General features: G+C 43.3%; 1 protein-coding gene across 1 annotated transcript in view; it reads left to right on the top strand.

The window, feature by feature from the left end:
- Nucleotides 1–17199, top strand: part of SNRNP200 (small nuclear ribonucleoprotein U5 subunit 200) — a 46067-nt gene that overhangs the window by 5797 nt on the left and 23071 nt on the right. The window contains exons 4-17 of the mRNA XM_083453559.1: nt 572–764; nt 1866–1921; nt 3418–3516; nt 3789–3941; nt 6945–7044; nt 7977–8113; nt 9182–9265; nt 9480–9653; nt 11017–11154; nt 11309–11464; nt 12279–12449; nt 12664–12857; nt 14515–14638; nt 16666–16815. Coding sequence (XP_083309685.1) covers nt 572–764; nt 1866–1921; nt 3418–3516; nt 3789–3941; nt 6945–7044; nt 7977–8113; nt 9182–9265; nt 9480–9653; nt 11017–11154; nt 11309–11464; nt 12279–12449; nt 12664–12857; nt 14515–14638; nt 16666–16815 — 1929 coding nt within the window. The remainder of the gene's footprint in view (nt 1–571; nt 765–1865; nt 1922–3417; nt 3517–3788; nt 3942–6944; nt 7045–7976; nt 8114–9181; nt 9266–9479; nt 9654–11016; nt 11155–11308; nt 11465–12278; nt 12450–12663; nt 12858–14514; nt 14639–16665; nt 16816–17199) is intronic.

Genomic DNA, 17199 nt, shown 5'->3' with positions numbered 1-17199 from the left:
TAGAAGCTGGGACAGAGCAACAGGAGTTCACCCTGTTGCATGGATTTGAACTGCTGACCTTCCGTTCGGCAAGCCCAAGGGGCTCAGTGACCACAGCACCACCCACATCCCCAAGTAATTTATTCTGTGAGATGCTCAGGGAAGGCATTTATCCTTCCATATCCCGTTTTTTTCTTTCAACTGGTAGTCAGCATTCTGTGACAACTGGGCATACTTAATCCTCATTGACTTTTTGGGTGGAGAGGGTCATCATAGAATTGTAAGGTTGGAAAGGATACCTAGGGTCATCTAGTCCAACCCCCTGCAATGGAGGAATATCAACTAGGTCCTACATGTCAGATGACCATTGAGCCTCTGCTTAAAAACCTCTCATGGAAGTCTGCTCCACTGTCAAACAGTTCTTCCTGTCAGTGTAATTTTAAAAGTACTATTTATATTTCTGCAAAACTTGACATTTTCCCAAGCTTGTTGATGCACCTCTTGTTTGCCAGTTACTCCTTTTAGCTCCAATCTTGTTGGCACTCATCACCTGAGTTGGGCGCTAGAGTAAGTCAAGTCTTGTTTCTTGCAGCCCCGAGACATTCTCTGTGGAGCTGCTGATGAAGTCCTGGCGGTCCTCAAGAATGAAAAACTACGCGACAAGGAGCGACGGAAAGAAATCGATCTGCTGCTGGGACAGACGGATGACACCCGCTATCATGTGCTGGTGAACTTGGGCAAGAAGATCACAGACTATGGCGGGGACAAGGAGATCCAGAACATGGGTAGGGCCTTTTAGCTTCTTCTGTGTTTATCAGTTGGATACTAAATTCTGTACAGAATAATAAAGGTTTTCAGAGCCACTTAAAAATTACTTCATATAATACTGCACCAGCTCTCAGGCTTACAGTCTAAAAATGTATGACACAAAAGGAAAGTGGTTTGGGATGGAGGAAAAAATAAGTAAACCCAGGTACAAGTTCTTAGTTGGAAGTTCATCTCATGACTAGCTAGGATGGAAAGGTTAAAGGAGAGGAGCTAAAAGTTTGAGATTCCTGCATTGCAGGAGTTGGACTAGAACTAGATGACTCTCAGGCTCTCTTCCAACTCCCCATTCTATGATTCTATGACTTACACTGATGGAGTGGCCCTGATTCCTCTCCTCTGCTGTAGCGTGATGTAGCGGCTGATGCCAGGTGACAGTTGATGAAGGGAGGAGCCTGATTTCTTAGCACAGCTGGGAGTTATAGTAGTGAAATTGTAAAGTTGTTCCTGAATGGGTAGTAGAGAGATTAGAGCTAAGTATTGTTTCCCAGTCCTGGACATCAAATAGCACTGAGATGTGAATAAGTTTGGAAGCCTCTGCTAATGTGTTCTCATGGCAGAATGTGGTGGCTGTTGGGCAGGGTAGCTCATGTTGAGGAGACATCATAGTTGACTGATGGAGCACGTGTATTACATGTTCAACCCTTAACAACTCCAGTTAGAGCTTCTTGGGTAACCCCAGCGGGGGGAATTTACTCCTTTGAGGAGCCAATTTCAGTCAGAGTTTAACAGTAGGCTGACTTCATATGTTGGTTCCCAGATGCCTCCTGCATCTATTGAGGTGTCCACCATGCACTGAATTCTGCTGCTTATGTGCCAGTACAAACCACTTTAAATGTTGGTTAGTGGTGGCATGCAAAGTTGTGACTAGTGCTTTTGAAGAGCACAGTCTAACATTCTGCGCAGCTGCATTACAGGTTGCTTATGAGCATGGATCATTGCTTGCCTGCCTTCAGAGGATACTGCTTTTCAAATAAAGCTCAGGATTATTCTATATAGTACATGTGACCTCTTCTGCTCACGTGATGTTGCTTGTTTCTGATTTTTGTCCTCCTTTGTAGATGACAACATTGATGAGACCTATGGGGTGAATGTGCAGTTTGAGTCCGATGAAGAGGTGAGTGATTCATTTGGTGTCAATGGATATGCATATTCCAGACAAGCAGAGGGTGGCCCTTTTGTCTGCATGCACCCCCAAGGAGAAAGAGCATTCCATTTTCTTCACGATGATGGGAGTTTGAATGCAGCCATCCAATAATCACACAAGCAGTCCTCTCTTTTCCCATGTCCTTTTTCTAAGATTATCTTCCTTTCCAGTTTATGGATGGCAGTCAGTGCTGGTCCTGCTCAGCAGATCCATTGATGTTAGTGGACATGACTAGGTTAGGTTCACGAATTTCAGTTGGTCTGCTTTGAGTAAGGACTTAGTTGAATACAACCCTGAGTTTGTGAAGTGTTGCCAACACGTTAGAAAACTCTACATTTGATGTTTTTAACATTAAAGTGACACTGGTAGCTGCAATACTACTGTTTATTATTTTGTACCGATTGACTTGATTACATGGTATTTCCTTCCTCCAAGGAGTTCAAACCAGTTTGTATTTCTCTCCACTCCTCTCTGTTTTATCCTTCCAACAACCCTGTGAGGTAGGTTAGGGTGAGAGTGAATGTCTGGTTGAGTGAGAATTTGAAGCCTGGTAGTAGGCTGTTAACATTTACATAAGAATTAGGACAATAACACTATACCTTGGAAGTCGAATGGAATCCATTCTGGGAGTCTGTTGACTTCCAAGACATTCGAAAACCAAATTGTGGCTTCTGATTGGCTGCAGGAAGCTCCTGCAGCCAATCAAAAGCCGTGGAAGCCCCGCTGGATGTTCGGTTTCCAAAAGAATGCTTGCAAACCAGAACAATCACTTCCGGGTTTGCGGCGTTCAGGAGCGAAAAGGTCAAGGGTGTTCGGGATCCAAGGTACGACTGTAGCAATTTATAGAAGAATGTACAGGAATATTGTATACTGCATTTTTGCGCATATATATATATATATATATATTCCTTTTTATATTTATCTTTGTTCTTTTCTTCCTTTTTTCTGTATCTTTTTTTAAAAATTAAAATCACTTCAATAAAATATAAATAACAAAAAAAAAAGTTTGATCAGCGAACAATACAGTGGTACCTTGGTTTAAGAACAGCTTTGTTTATGAACAACTTGGATTAAGAATGCTGCAAACCCGGAAGTAGGTGTTTTGGTTTGTGAACTTTGCCTTGGAAGCAGAACATGTTCCGCTTCCTGTTGAGTGTGTTCCATTTGTAAATTGAGTCCCCCACTGCTATGGGAAAGCATGCCTTGGTTTAAGAACGCTTTGGTTTAAGAGCGGACTTCCAGAACAGATTAAGTTCGTAAACCAAGGTACCGCTGTATCTAGTTCCAAGTAGAGGTTTTCTTCTAGGCCTCAACTCCTGCCTGCCTTTGCTTTAATGTAACATAACATCTGGTAGATGTTAAACAGTGGTCGTCTTTGGTTCTCCTAACAGAGATGTTAGGTGGTTGGAAGTGTTGTGGTATGTCCTTGGAAAGGGCACTGAACATGAACCATCTTGCACCCACAGGAGGGTGATGAGGATGTTTACGGTGAAGTACGGGATGAGGCTTCTGACGATGACATGGAAGGAGATGAGGCAGTGGTTCGCTGCACCCTTTCAGCCAATGTGAGTCATGCAGGGGAAAATTCAAAGGCTTCTGCCATTTATCAGGGTGGTGACTGTCAATAGCCTGTGTGAACATGTCCAGAATAACTTAAGAATCTCTGCCACCATGTGCATTAGGAGAACTTCCTAACTCCTTAGGGGAATATGCCGTACTGTGGAGGAAAACACTACACATGTGGCCTTCACCACCAAGTTCTTTTTAAGCCTTGTGTGCTGTAAGCTTTCATGTCTGTGTGCCAAGTAAGTTGTGCAGATAATTCTGTTTCTCTTAGCTTGTGGCCTCAGGTGAACTGATGAGCTCCAAAAAGAAAGACCTGCACCCCCGAGACATTGACGCTTTCTGGCTGCAGCGGCAGCTGAGCCGTTTCTATGATGATGCCATCGTATCCCAGAAAAAAGCTGATGAAGTGCTGGAAATCTTAAAGGTGCTCTGTTTTCTTCTGTTTCTTTCTGGTTGCTTGCTTCTTTCCTGGGCTGGTGCTAGCTGTTATTGTATATTTGTACCTTAATGTGAAAAACAACAATATATTGCATGTGTGGCTTCTCTAAGAAGGGAGGAAGACCTGGACCTACTGTGTGTAGTTTCCCAGGTGCTCTGGCTTTTGAATTGCCTTGATTCCTGGAATTGTGCAGGTGTCAACAATGGGTTAACACACTCATACACTCCGGCTTAGAAGAGGCAGGGATCTTTGCCTGAAACGTGGGATGGGTGACTCCCTTAGCCGCCTCCCTCAATTTAGTCTCTGCCTTGTCTATATAGAGCTGCATTTAAGATTTCTGCTTTCAGGTTCCTGCTTTATTTGTTCTTATTTTTCTACTTTCACTTTGGTTCTCTTGGCAGCTCCTTTTAGGTTTTGCTTTTTCTCCATCATTTTTAAAATCTGCCCTGAATGGTTGGGATCTGGAAGGCCAGTGCCAGAACCTGTGCCTGTCTTCCTCCTGAGACCTCAAGTCATGGTCTTCTGGGCACTTTCTCTCCTGAGGTGGGAGAGGAATAATAGAATCTTAGAGTTGGAAGGGACCCAAGAGTCATGGGTCATCTAGTCCAGCCCCCTGCAATGCAGGAATCCCAGCTAAAGCCTCCATGAGAGATGGATATCCAACCTCTGCTTAAAAACTTCCAGTAGAGTGGCACTATTACTTCCCTGTAATATCAAGGGGGGCTTTGTCAAAAGCTTTACTGAAATCAAGATACACTATCCACAGCATTTCCCTGATTCATTAAGTTTGTAGTTCCATCAAAAAAAGAAATCAGATTGGTCTGGCATGACTTATTTTTGAGAAACCCATGCTGGGTCTTAATAATCACAGCATCCTTTTCTAAATGCTCACAGACCGACGGTTGAATTACCGTATTTTTCAGTGTATAAGACGCCCCTTATTTTTCGGGATTTAAGAAAATGCAGGAAGCTTTTTGGGGGAAGGATTGCCCAGAGTTGTTGACCTTTTCTGGGGGAGGATTGCAAAAGTGTGGTATATATTCTAAGACCTTCCCTGGTATCAATATCAAGCTCACAGGTTGGTAGTTTCCTGGGTCTTCCTTTCCCGCCTTTTTGAACATGGGGACAACGTTTACCCACCTGAAGTCTGTAGGGACCTCACCTGTGCTCCAAGAATTCTCCAAGATCATAGTTTCTGAAATTACATTTGCATGCTCCTTTAGTACCCTTGGATACAGCTCATCAGGCCCTGGAGATTTGAATTCATTTAAAGTAGCTATGTGTTCCCTTACTATCTCTTTTCCTATCATGGGCTGCAGCTCCCTCCTCACATCATTTATTCTGTTATCACTAGGCTGGGCATGGTTTCCTTTTGGGTGAAAACAGAGGCAAAGTAGGTGCTGAGTAATTCCACCTTCTCTCTGTCACCCAATGACATTTCTTCGTCTTCTTCATGCAAAGGACGCACCACTTGTTTGTTCTACCTCTTACTTCGGACATAGCCAAAGAAACCTTTTTAAAAATTATTATTAACCTATATTGCAGGCCTGAACTCATACTGAGCTTTAGCCAGCCTGACTTTTCCCCTGCAACTGTTGGCTACTCGAGTATACTCCTCCTTTGTGATTTCCTCTTTCTTCCATTTCTTATACATGCCCTTCTTAACTCTCAGCTCATCTGTAAGTTTATACATCCTATTTCTTGTTGGTATTGTCGGCATTTGGGCCTTCAATATTTCTCTTTTTAGAAACTTCCCTCCTTCTTGGACTCCCTTCTCTTTGAGTATTTTTGACCATAAGTAGCTCCTTGAGCTTTTTGAAATTGACCTTTTTAAAGTCCAGAGTGTCTCTCTGACTACACTCAGTTTCCCCCTGCCTCTGTATCCTGAAACCCAGGAGAACATGATCATTTCCTTCCCAGTTTCCGAGTACTTCCATTTCATTGATCAGTTCCTCCCTATTGGTGGGAACCAGGTCCAAGATAGATGATCCCCTTGTTGGTTCTTCCACCTTCTGGAAAATGAAATTGTCAGCGAGGCAATGGAGGAATTTGTCAGACCGTACATTCTTAGCAGAGGTTGACCTGGGATGCTCCTCAGCAATTTCTTTTAAAAGGGACTTCAAGTCAGTACTCCCTGCCACCCTCTCAGGCCAAAGTTCTGATGACTTGTTGGGCAATATAGGGCTGGCTTCCAGCTGTGTAGCCTACCCTGGAGATCAAAGCAGCATGCTTGTTTCTCTCTCGGACCCCTTGTAGTTTACACAGGAAGGTAGTCCATTCTCCCAGTCTTCCCCAAGTAAAAGCAGTGTGCTGGTCTTTAACAACCCATATCTTAGACATCCAGTAGTGTCAAACGGCCTAAACATGTGGGGATTTCAGAATTCCAAGACTAGCAAATGCACACAGTTCCCACTCATCAAATTATGAAACTTTAAAATTGGAAGTAAGGCAGATAGATGGTGAAAGAGAATTCTGAAAACAAGAGAGCTTGGGGCTCAAAACCTGGTTGCTTCTAACCTATTCACTAAAAACACAGTATTTCTAGTCTACTTATGAGTAAGCAGTGGGAATGGTCAGCTGCCACTGCGTTGCGGACAACACATTTGTGGACTACTTGATAGAGGGAGGGGACAAAGCTGCATAGAACAGGTCAGCTTTTGATGTTTCTCTCACCCCACATTGGAGTGAGTGGTACATACCTCCATCCGACCAATGACAGCCAATGTCATGTTTCATAGGTGAGCAGGGAATACTTTTGCCAGAGGCTTGGGAAGGGGACAAACCTCCCCTGGTGTAAAGGGAGATGGGCCATTCCAAGTGTAAACTGGATTTTTCTATTTTCCCGGCATCTTCCTGCCAGCCATTCCTGGGGATTTGAATAACTGGTGGGAGATGCATGATGCCTTTCTTAGGGGAAAAGAGAAGCAATTGAGCAATTTCCTTTGTCACATGACCTATTTCCACTGCTCCCCTTTCATGTCTCCCCAGACTGCCAGCGATGACAGAGAATGTGAAAACCAGCTTGTCTTGCTTCTGGGTTTTAATACATTTGACTTCATCAAAGTGTTGAGGCAACACAGAATGATGAGTGAGTGCTTGCTATATTGTTATTATGTAGAGATCTCAAAATATTGGGTTGTCTGAAATCTTGGTGTTCACAGAGAACTTGGAGTTGTATGGAGAAATTTCTTACCTAGCAGTTTCTTACCTTCTATAAAAAGCAGTGCAAGTGAAATAACACCCCCTACCAGCCCTCTGCACATGCCAAAAGACTTGAGAGAGAGAGGTGGTGTCTTATCACATTTGCACTAATATATTTAGATAAGAATGGCCTAACTTGGAATGATATGAAGTACAGTGGTACGTTGGAAGTTGAATGGAATCCATTCCGGAAGTCCATTCGACTTCCAAGACATTCAGAAGCCAAGACACGATTTCCAGTTGGAAGCCGCGGAAACCCCATTGGACGTTCAGGTTCCAAAGAACATTCGCAAACCGGAGCACTCCCAGGTTTGTGGCGTCCGGGAGCCAAAATGTTTACTTGCAAGGCGTTCTGGATCCAAGGTACAACTGTACAACGTTTCATTATTGTGTGGTTGCTTTTTTGTGTATTAAATAGCACCTGTGTGTCCACCAATCCAGATCAGGACTGTCACAGGGCATAGATAGTGTTAAAATGTGGTTAGTTGTGTGAGTTGAGGACTATTAATAAAAAACATGGGAGAGAAGAGACAGCAGTGCAGAATGAAAATATGCTGCCCTATTTTGTACTTCTACAGGTAGCTGACATATTTAAAAATTAAACTGAGCACTAAATACCTATTAGAAGAAAGTTAATACAGATCCCTAGAAATACAAAATCTGCACCAGATCATTTGCCTCTGGGAAGTACAGACAAAAAAGTACAGTTGGTCACCACTCATTTCCTTTGTTTGTCTTTAAGGGGGATTCAGTTGTGTGCTTTGTCTGGAGTTCTCAGGAGTAGAATAAGATACTACAATTATTTGTCTTCTCTCCCAGTCTTGTACTGTACCCTCTTGGCTAGTGCTCAGAGTGAAGCTGAGAAGGAGAGGATTATGGGGAAGATGGAATCTGACCCTGAGTTGTCAAAGTTCCTGTATCAGCTACATGAGACGGAGAAGGAAGATCTGATCCGGGTAAGGATTGGGGATGGAGGTGGGAAGGAATCTGGAGTAAAAATGATTTAATTGTGGTGGCTTGCTTATATATTTGGCCTGAAGGCATCAGTGTGGGTTGCAATACATCCTTGTTCCATTTCACTCCAATGATTGCTCTGTAAGGCAGGTCAGACCATGAGAGTGAGTGAATCTTGGCTGATCGACTTGCTCAGGCCCTTAGTACATTATAAGACCAAGCAGCAGTTTCAACTGTAGCCTCCCTTCCCATGATTTTACTCAGTGTGGAACAAGTTCATCAGTTTTGTTGAATCACTTAAACTAAATAGTCTTGGATTTTGAACATATGTAATTAATTGTTGCTGGTTTGAATTTTAATGTGTTATTATCTTCCTTAGTGGGTCATGGAAACTGCTATTCTGAAAGCTTTTTTTATAGTTTAGGGTAGGGGGCACAGGGGAAGAGTTTATAGAACCAAGGGGGCAGTGGTCTGAAAATATTGGGGAACCACTACTCTATTGTGAGTCTGTAACAGCACAGTCCTATTATATATGTTAACTTTGGTTCAGTGGGTTTTATGTCTTAGAAAAAGTATTTATTATTGTGCCTTATTGGGAATAATAATAATAATAATAATAATAATAATAATAATAATAATTTATTATTTATACCCCGCCCATCTGGCTGGGTTTCCCCAGCCACTCTGGGCGGCTTCCAAAAGAATATTAAAATACTGTGATACATCAAACATTAAAAGCTCCCCTAAACAGGGCTGCCTTCAGATGTCTTCTAAAAGTCTGGTAGTTGTTGTTCTCTTTGACATCTGGTGGGAGGGCGTTCCACAGGGCGGGCGCCACTACCGAGAAGGAAGGTACCGAGAATGACATACACACAATGGGCAGTGGAAAGGAAGAAGGATCAGAATTGCAAGCTTTTGTAGGGTGAAGTTGGCCACACAATTTACTACAAGATGTCAGGAGAGGAGAAAGTGCTGAGTGTATGTAGGAGCTCACCATTGTTGAGCAGCTTGGTATGGATCCTTGGAGCAAGAACTCACCCTAACGTGGAGTTTGTGTCCTCCCCCTTCAGGAAGAACGCTCTCGCAGGGAACGTGTCCGCCAGTCCCGCATGGACACGGACATGGAAACCATGGATCTGGATCAAGGAGGAGAGGTACTTCACCAAATATTCTTAGGTGGGGGGGGGTCTGAGCTACATGTGAGGTGCTACACGAACTGGGGGGGGGGGGGAATCATTCCTCATCTTAACTCCCCTGCTTGTTTATGAATGAAAGATTGGTGGGGTGGGGTTTTTACGGGTCTCTGTGCTATCGCACCTTAATTTAATGAACTACTTTTGATGGAAATTTCCATTGTGTCCATTTCAGGCGCTGGCCCCTCGGCAAGTTTTAGACTTGGAGGACCTTGTGTTTGCCCAAGGCAGTCACTTCATGGCCAACAAGCGATGCCAGCTGCCAGATGGCTCTTTCCGCAGACAACGCAAAGGCTACGAGGAAGTTCATGTTCCTGCGCTGAAGCCGAAGCCCTTTGGTTCAGAAGAGGTTGGTGGTGTGTTTTGTATTTCCCCCCTATATAGACAGCGCTTGTGGCAGGGGGCTTGTGGTCTTGACTGCTCCAAACACACTCATTCACAAACTAGCAGCCTTGCTGGATGCCTTCAGCAATCATGAAGCCTTCTTTGCACATCCTACTGTTTCTTGGTCTCTCAGGCTGGTAGCAGGTTGTGTGCTAACTACTGATCTACAGTGGTACCTCGGGTTACATACGCTTCAGGTTACATACGCTTCAGGTTACACACTCCGCTAACCCAGAAATAGTGCTTCAGGATAAGAACAGAAATTGGGCTCTGGCGGCGCGGCGGCAGCAGGAGGCCCCATTAGCTAAAGTGGTGCTTCAGGTTAAGAACAGTTTCAGGTTAAGAACAGACCTCCGGAACGAATTAAGTACTTAACCCGAGGTACCACTGGATTGTCTAGTGTCCTGGTGCTTGCACAGGGAGTCCTTGTATGAACTCGGCCTCTGCTTTTTTTCTGTTGCTCATTAGAGAGACCACAGAGAAAAAAGCAGAGATTGAGATGCTAGTCTAGGCTAGCCTAGACAATAGCCTGAGACTGTAAAGAGAACCAAGCAATAGCAGCAGTATCACCCCAGGAAAAGCTCCAGTTTAAAAATCCTGGACAAATAAAGTCTATAACAGCAGTCTTTTAGGGAGGTTAGGTGGCACCATTGAGAGAGCCGTGTGACTGGAGCTTTGCTCTCAAAAAAGAAAACATTGGAAACCTGAGAAATCCATCAAGAGGGTCTTCTGCTGGTTCCCTCACTGAGAGAAGCGAAGTTACAGGGAACCAGGCACCCTCCCTGTGGAACGCCCTGCCTTCAGATGTCAAGCAGATAAAAAATCACACAACTTTTAGAAGACTCCTGAAGGCAACCCTGTATCAGGAGGTTTATAATGCTTTGGATTTTATTATGTTTTATATACGCTGTAGGCTGCCCAGAGTGGCTGGAGAAATACAGCCAGATGAGCATGGTAGAAATAATAAAATGATGATGATGATGAAGGAGACATTGTAGCAGCTAACTGCTGCTGAGGTCTTTGTTGAGCAGGTGATGTGTTAGGAATTTGGACAAGGCTCTATGTCCTTCCAGCCACCAGGGCCATCTTGGAAGAATTGCTTTGGCATTTGCTGCCCATCTGAGATTTGTCATCCTCTTTACAACTTTAGTCTGCTTAATTGCATCACTGCTTTTATGGGCCAATGGGCAGCATAGGCTCTTTCCTCTAAAGTGACTTCAGAGAGAATTGTGGATTTGAACTGCTTCTGTTCCATCTATAAGGATTCTGTCTCATGAGTTTGTTACTGACTTGCTGGACAAAACCATTATTTCTTTTCTTATTCTCAGCAACTACTTCCTGTGGACAAGCTCCCCAAATATGCACAGGCTGGATTTGAGGGATTCAAAACACTGAACCGGATTCAGAGCAAACTGTACCGTGCTGCCCTTGAGACAGATACAAACTTGCTACTCTGTGCACCCACAGTGAGTGTTCCTTTTTCTGGTGTCAAATATGATTGATCTTTCTGAGCCTCTGCACTGTTCCTTGATTTTTATTAGGGGAAATGTCTTTCTGGTCTCCTGTTTGAGGGGAGGGATGGGAGAGTGAGGATTTTCTTTGACACACTCTTCATTCCAGGGTGCTGGGAAGACAAATGTGGCTTTGATGTGTATGCTGCGTGAGATTGGGAAGCACATCAACCTGGATGGAACAATCAACGTGGATGACTTCAAAATCATCTACATTGCCCCAATGAGGTCTTTAGTCCAGGAAATGGTGGGCAGCTTTGGGAAGGTAAGAGGAAACAGCAATTGGCTTGTATAAGACCTTCACCAGGTGGGAGTGGATGGAGGAGAGGCGGTGTCCAGGGTTCTGAGGAGCTTTTCCACTTGTGCTTATTAGGTGTTGCTGTCATTTAAATTTATATGGCAGCCCAACAATAAAAGTATCAAGGCAACTTATAAAATAAAAGCAACCAAAGTATTTTAAAAATAGAAAGATTAAAACAAAAAGGGTCAGTAAAAACAAGCACTGTACAAGGAATTAAACAGAAAAGTGTTTGCCGAAACAACTTGCAATGTAATAGATGCAGCACAATAGGAAAAAGTAGTGGAGAGAAGAGGAAAACAAGCAAGGTTACTTTGTTTGCGGCCGTTCCACCAGTTCTTTTTAACCATCTGTTCAAAAGGGCTGGGCCTATTAGCAGTAGTGTCCAGGCAGCCAATGGAAAGAGCTTTGTTTGTCTTGCCTCTCTCATGGATGCTAGGGGGAAGAGTCGATACCTAATGAGAGCTGTTGGAGAATAGCGTTTAAGTCTGAATTAGGGGCTCTTTGGATCTTTGCTTTGGGCCTATTAATCAGTTTAAGGCAGCCTTGTCATTCATGCTGCCTAGGGTTGCTGGGAGTTGTAGTCCAAAGCACCTGGAGGGCTCTAGGTTGCGGAAGACTGTTTTCAGGTGTGCCCCACACTCTCAACCACACATTGTTGTAATTTAGAGGCAGTACTGACTTGCTGTTAGGGTTTAAACAGTAACGTGTGTGGAATACTTGAAAGCACACTATGAATGCACATCTGTTATTTATAGCTGTGTTCCAATTTTCCTTCTAGCGCTTGGCCACTTATGGCATCACTGTGGCTGAGCTGACTGGGGACCACCAGTTGTGCAAGGAAGAAATAAACGCCACTCAGATAATTGTCTGCACTCCAGAGAAGTGGGACATCATCACCCGCAAAGGAGGCGAGCGTACCTATACCCAGCTGGTGCGCCTCATTATTTTGGTGAGTTGCCTTGGAAACGTCTCGTTCAGCTGTGATGAGGGTCTGTGCTTCTGCTACACACAGCAATGCTGGGGATATTTGCTGGGTGGGAGAACATTTGAGACACTCAGAATTGCAACCAGCCAAATGTAATGGTTTCTGGGCTCTATTGGGGATGTGTAAATGGTGTGGTACCCCCCTGAGCAAGGAGGGTAATGCTTCCTGCATTTTACAGGATGAGATCCACCTCCTGCATGACGACCGGGGCCCTGTTCTGGAAGCTTTGGTGGCCAGAGCCATTCGCAACATTGAGATGACTCAAGAAGATGTGCGGCTTATTGGGCTGAGTGCCACCCTCCCAAACTACGAGGATGTGGCTACGTTCTTGAGGGTGGAGCCCACCAAAGGCTTGTTCTACTTTGACAACAGGTATGGTGGGTGTGCTGTGGAGAGTCTTCTTTTTTATTTTTTATGACTTTCAGTTATATGCATTTCAATAGTTTTACAGTCATTCTCACATTTCAAAACTCGACTTCATTCCTTCTCTTTCTGCGGTTCCTTAAATTTATTTTTATTATTTCCTGCATATTCTAAATTAACTTAACTTACTGTTTTATTCATCTACTTTAAATATATACTCTTATGAAACTGCAGGTTATTACAATAATCCTTCCAATGTCCTTATCTGTTTACAGTTTGTTTGTAAATATTAAATAAACCATTTCCATTCTTTTATAAAAAGTTTGTTATCTTGATTTCTTATTTTTCCACTAAATTTCACTATTTCTGCATAGTCCATAAGTTTTTGTATCCATTCTTCTTTCATCAGGACTTCTTTCTATTTTTGGGCAAATAATGTTCTTGCCACTGTAGTCGCATATATGAATACATTTCTATACTGTTTAGGTAGTTCTACCTCTATAATTCCCAAAAGGAAAGCGTTGGTTTTTTTACGAATGTTATTTTAAACATCTTTTTCAACTCATTATTTATCATTTCCCATTAAGCTTTAACCTTTCTATAGGACCACCACGTATGATAAAAAATAACTTTTTTTTCTCTTTGCATTTCCAACACTTAACCAATTTTGATTTATACATTTTTGCCAATTTACTCGGTATTCGATATCATCTGTATAACATTTTCATGTAGTTTTCTCTTAAACCATAGCATGCTGTAAATTTTATATCCATGTTTTACAATCGTTCCCTTGTTTCCATGTCTATATTATAACCAGTATTTATCTCCCAATGTATCATTGAAGATTTTACTTGCTCATCCTTTGTCTCCCATTCCAATAATACCTTACACATTTTAGACAGCACTTTAACATTGCATTCCAACAGATCTCTCTCTAGTTGTTATATTTGTTTCCCAAACCCTTGTATTCTGTTTTTCTTAAATATTTCATTTAAATGATTATATTGTATCCATGTTGTTAACTTACTGATAAAACCTTAATTTGTTTAATTTAAACTCTACTCCCTCTTGTTTTAATATATTTCTATAAGTTGTCCAACCTTCTATCATATTCAGCCCAGAAGTGCCTCGACCCCTAGCGCACAGCGGCAGTTGGCTGCAGTGAAGGTGCTGAGGCACCCCCTCAAACACTGGCTTTGCACGGGGGGCGGGATGGGCACGAGCTGGCGGGGGAGGGGGTTATTTAAAAGGCTTTGCTGAGGTGTGTGCAGCCATGTGCCCCTCAGCAGAGCAGTTTAAAGAAGTGGGACTCGGGAGCTGCAGCGGTTTCACTCGCCATATACTGCAGGGTGAAGCCGCCATCATGCTCTGGCCCTCATCCTGGGTGATGTATCACTACAGTCCTAGCCTCAATAAACCAAGTGTTTCTGCACAAAGTTCTGTGTGCACTATGTTTGCCTATATATATTTGCTCTCTATGTAAATGACCTGTTTGCGGCTATGGAGTTGTTTTTTAATGTCAAACAAGAAGGGGATGTGCAGTGTATTTTGTAGGGTAGATAAATATGCCATTGCTCCTTCACTATAGATTTCTGAGGAAGTAATTGCCTTCTGAAGATCTTACCTTTTTGCTTGTCACTTACTTGATGCCTGACACTTTTTGCAGTTTCCGCCCAGTGCCCCTGGAACAGACTTATGTGGGAATCACTGAGAAGAAAGCAATCAAGCGCTTCCAGATCATGAATGAGATTGTGTATGAGAAAATCATGGAGCATGCTGGGAAGAACCAGGTAGGTTCTTTCATCTCTGGGTAAATTGGGGCAGGGGGTGTGGGAAGAGTGGTTGCATCTCAAAGATGCAGGGAACCAGGCAGAGGGCCTTCTCGGTAGTGGCATCTGCCCCGTGGAATGCTCTCCCACCAGATGTCAAAGAGAAAAACAACTACAAGACTTTTTGAAGACATCTGAAGGCAGCCCTGTTTAGGGAAGCTTTTAATGTTGGATGGACTATTGTATTTTAATACTTTGTTGGAAGCCACCCAGAATGGCTGGGGAAACCCAGCCAGATGGGCGGGATATAAATAATAAATTATTATTATTATTATTATTATTATTATTATTATTATTATTTTGGAAGAACAACTTGCAAGTGGGTGGAGGCATCTCTGTGCACCCCTCTTTACCTCCAGGCATCCTATTTGGCCATTGCTTTCTATCCCCTCCCCCACTTTGAAATATCATTTCTTAATCTGTTCTTGGCTCAGGGATGTGGTGAAGTGCATCTTCTCAGGAAGAGGCATGCGTTGTTGGGAATGTCGTCCTGGCTGCTGGGTAGCTGCTGATTTGGAACTGCATTATAGCCTCTATGGTGTTTCTTCCATAACCCAGCTGGAGTTCCCCATTTTGTTGAACATTGACTTTATTTATTTTTATGGGTCTCTTGGTTGTAACTGCAATGAACTTAAGTGGACAAGAGTTGCAATTTTAACATTGGGTACATTTTGAACATGCCAAGTCTGACCCAATATAACTTACCTTGACAGGTAGCAGCTTCCTGTGATTTCTCCAGGTGTCATTCTCAGTGCCGAGGTCTTTTTAACTGGTGGTATCTGGGTTTTAGATTGCAAGCCTGAGAGCAGAGGCTGCTTTCGCTTTTTCTTTAGTGACTTTTAATCCACACTGGGAGCCTCTTCAGCTGAAGAGTGCGGTAAAAATGCTTTAAATGAACAGGTCCTGGAATCTTCTGCTTACAAAAACCTGTGCTGCCTCCCCTTTTTTGCCTGGTCCTACAGCTATATTTTATAGTATAGAGAAAAAGAGGGTGGGCTGCCGTCTATCTGAAGCACATAACAAGCTAATGTCATGGTATACAGTGGTGCCTCGCAAGACGAAAAGAATCCGTTCTGTGAGTCTCTTCGTCTAGCGGTTTTATCGTCTTGCGAAGCAAGCCCATTAGTGGATTAGCGCTATTAGCGGTTTAGCGGCTATTAGCGGCTATTAAAGGCTTAAGGGATTAGCGGATTAGCTGCTAAAAGGCTATTAGCAGCTTAGTGCCTTAGAAAAAGGGGGTGGGGAGCGGAAAAAAACCCCCAGGAATCGCAAGGCATTTTCGTCTTGCGAAGCAAGCCCATAGCAAATTCGTCCTGCGAAGCACCTCCAAAACGGAAAACCCTTTCGTCTAGCGGGTTTTCCGTCTTGCGAGGCATTCGTCTTGCGGTGCACCACTGTATCTGTTGAGTACCTGTAAGCCCTTCTAAACTGTTCTCCTCTTGAGCCCTAATCCAGCTTTTCTTTGTACAGACATTTAGGAAAGAGCAGGCAGAGTTGTGCACATAGTGTTCATCTGTGTTTTGGGGTTCAGATGCTGCTGCTGCTTTCAGACATGTCAATACAGTCTACTCTCACACAGTAGAGTGGAAAAGGGGCTGTTTCCCTCTATGCCACTGTTAATTGACTCTGGTGCTCTCCATTTATTCAGAATGTGTGTATTCTTATAAACCAAAAATCATGTTGGCTCCCTGCATGATTTTAGAACATTTATCTGAATGAACAGGGGTCTAAATCGCATCTGGAGCCTACCTGCACAGAGCAAGCTCTCCATTGCAGGCCTCACCCATATGGCTAGAAGAGAATGCAGGGCCAGCAAATACAGTTCTTCTCCTTTCCTCACATGATGTTGATCCCATGAGGCAGAACACCTTTTGGACTTTTCCGCTTGTACTTATACTGTCCTCTTTGATCCCCGTCCCCAATGGCTTGCTTTCTCATTGCATAGCTATCATGGACTGATAACTTTGATTTCTCTTGTCTCCAATCAGGTGCTAGTGTTTGTCCACTCCAGGAAGGAGACCGGGAAAACTGCTCGAGCCATCAGGGACATGTGTCTGGAGAAGGACACCCTGGGTCTCTTCCTGCGAGAGGGCTCTGCCTCCACCGAGGTCCTGAGGACAGAAGCTGAGCAATGCAAGGTATTTATTTCTGTATTTATTCAACCTTTATCTACCACTTTGTCATATTTAATTTGTATAATGATTCACAAATTAACCCATATAAATTAATACCAAAATAACCAAACCAAAAAATAATTGGCAAGAAACAACACAGTGATAAAATCTGTGTTAGAACCAGAAAATAAAGTCGTTTGCTTTCAAAGGCCAATTGAAACCTTTTCTTTTCATAAGTCTTGAGAAAGAGTCCCTTCACCTAGTGGAAGGTCAACCCAGGCTCCTCAGAGGATAGAATTCAGAGATTCACCAGAATATCTTTAGTGCTTGCTAGCATCTCTTTTCTTTCTCTAGAACAAGTTTGCATCTCTTCCTTCACTTAGCTACAGAAAATCAGGAAGCATTAGG

This window comes from Podarcis tiliguerta (genome assembly GCF_965153285.1).
Source record: "Podarcis tiliguerta genome assembly, chromosome: 8".
NCBI classification, from domain to species: domain Eukaryota; kingdom Metazoa; phylum Chordata; class Lepidosauria; order Squamata; family Lacertidae; genus Podarcis; species Podarcis tiliguerta.
This window is presented reverse-complemented; position numbering and strand designations above follow the sequence as displayed.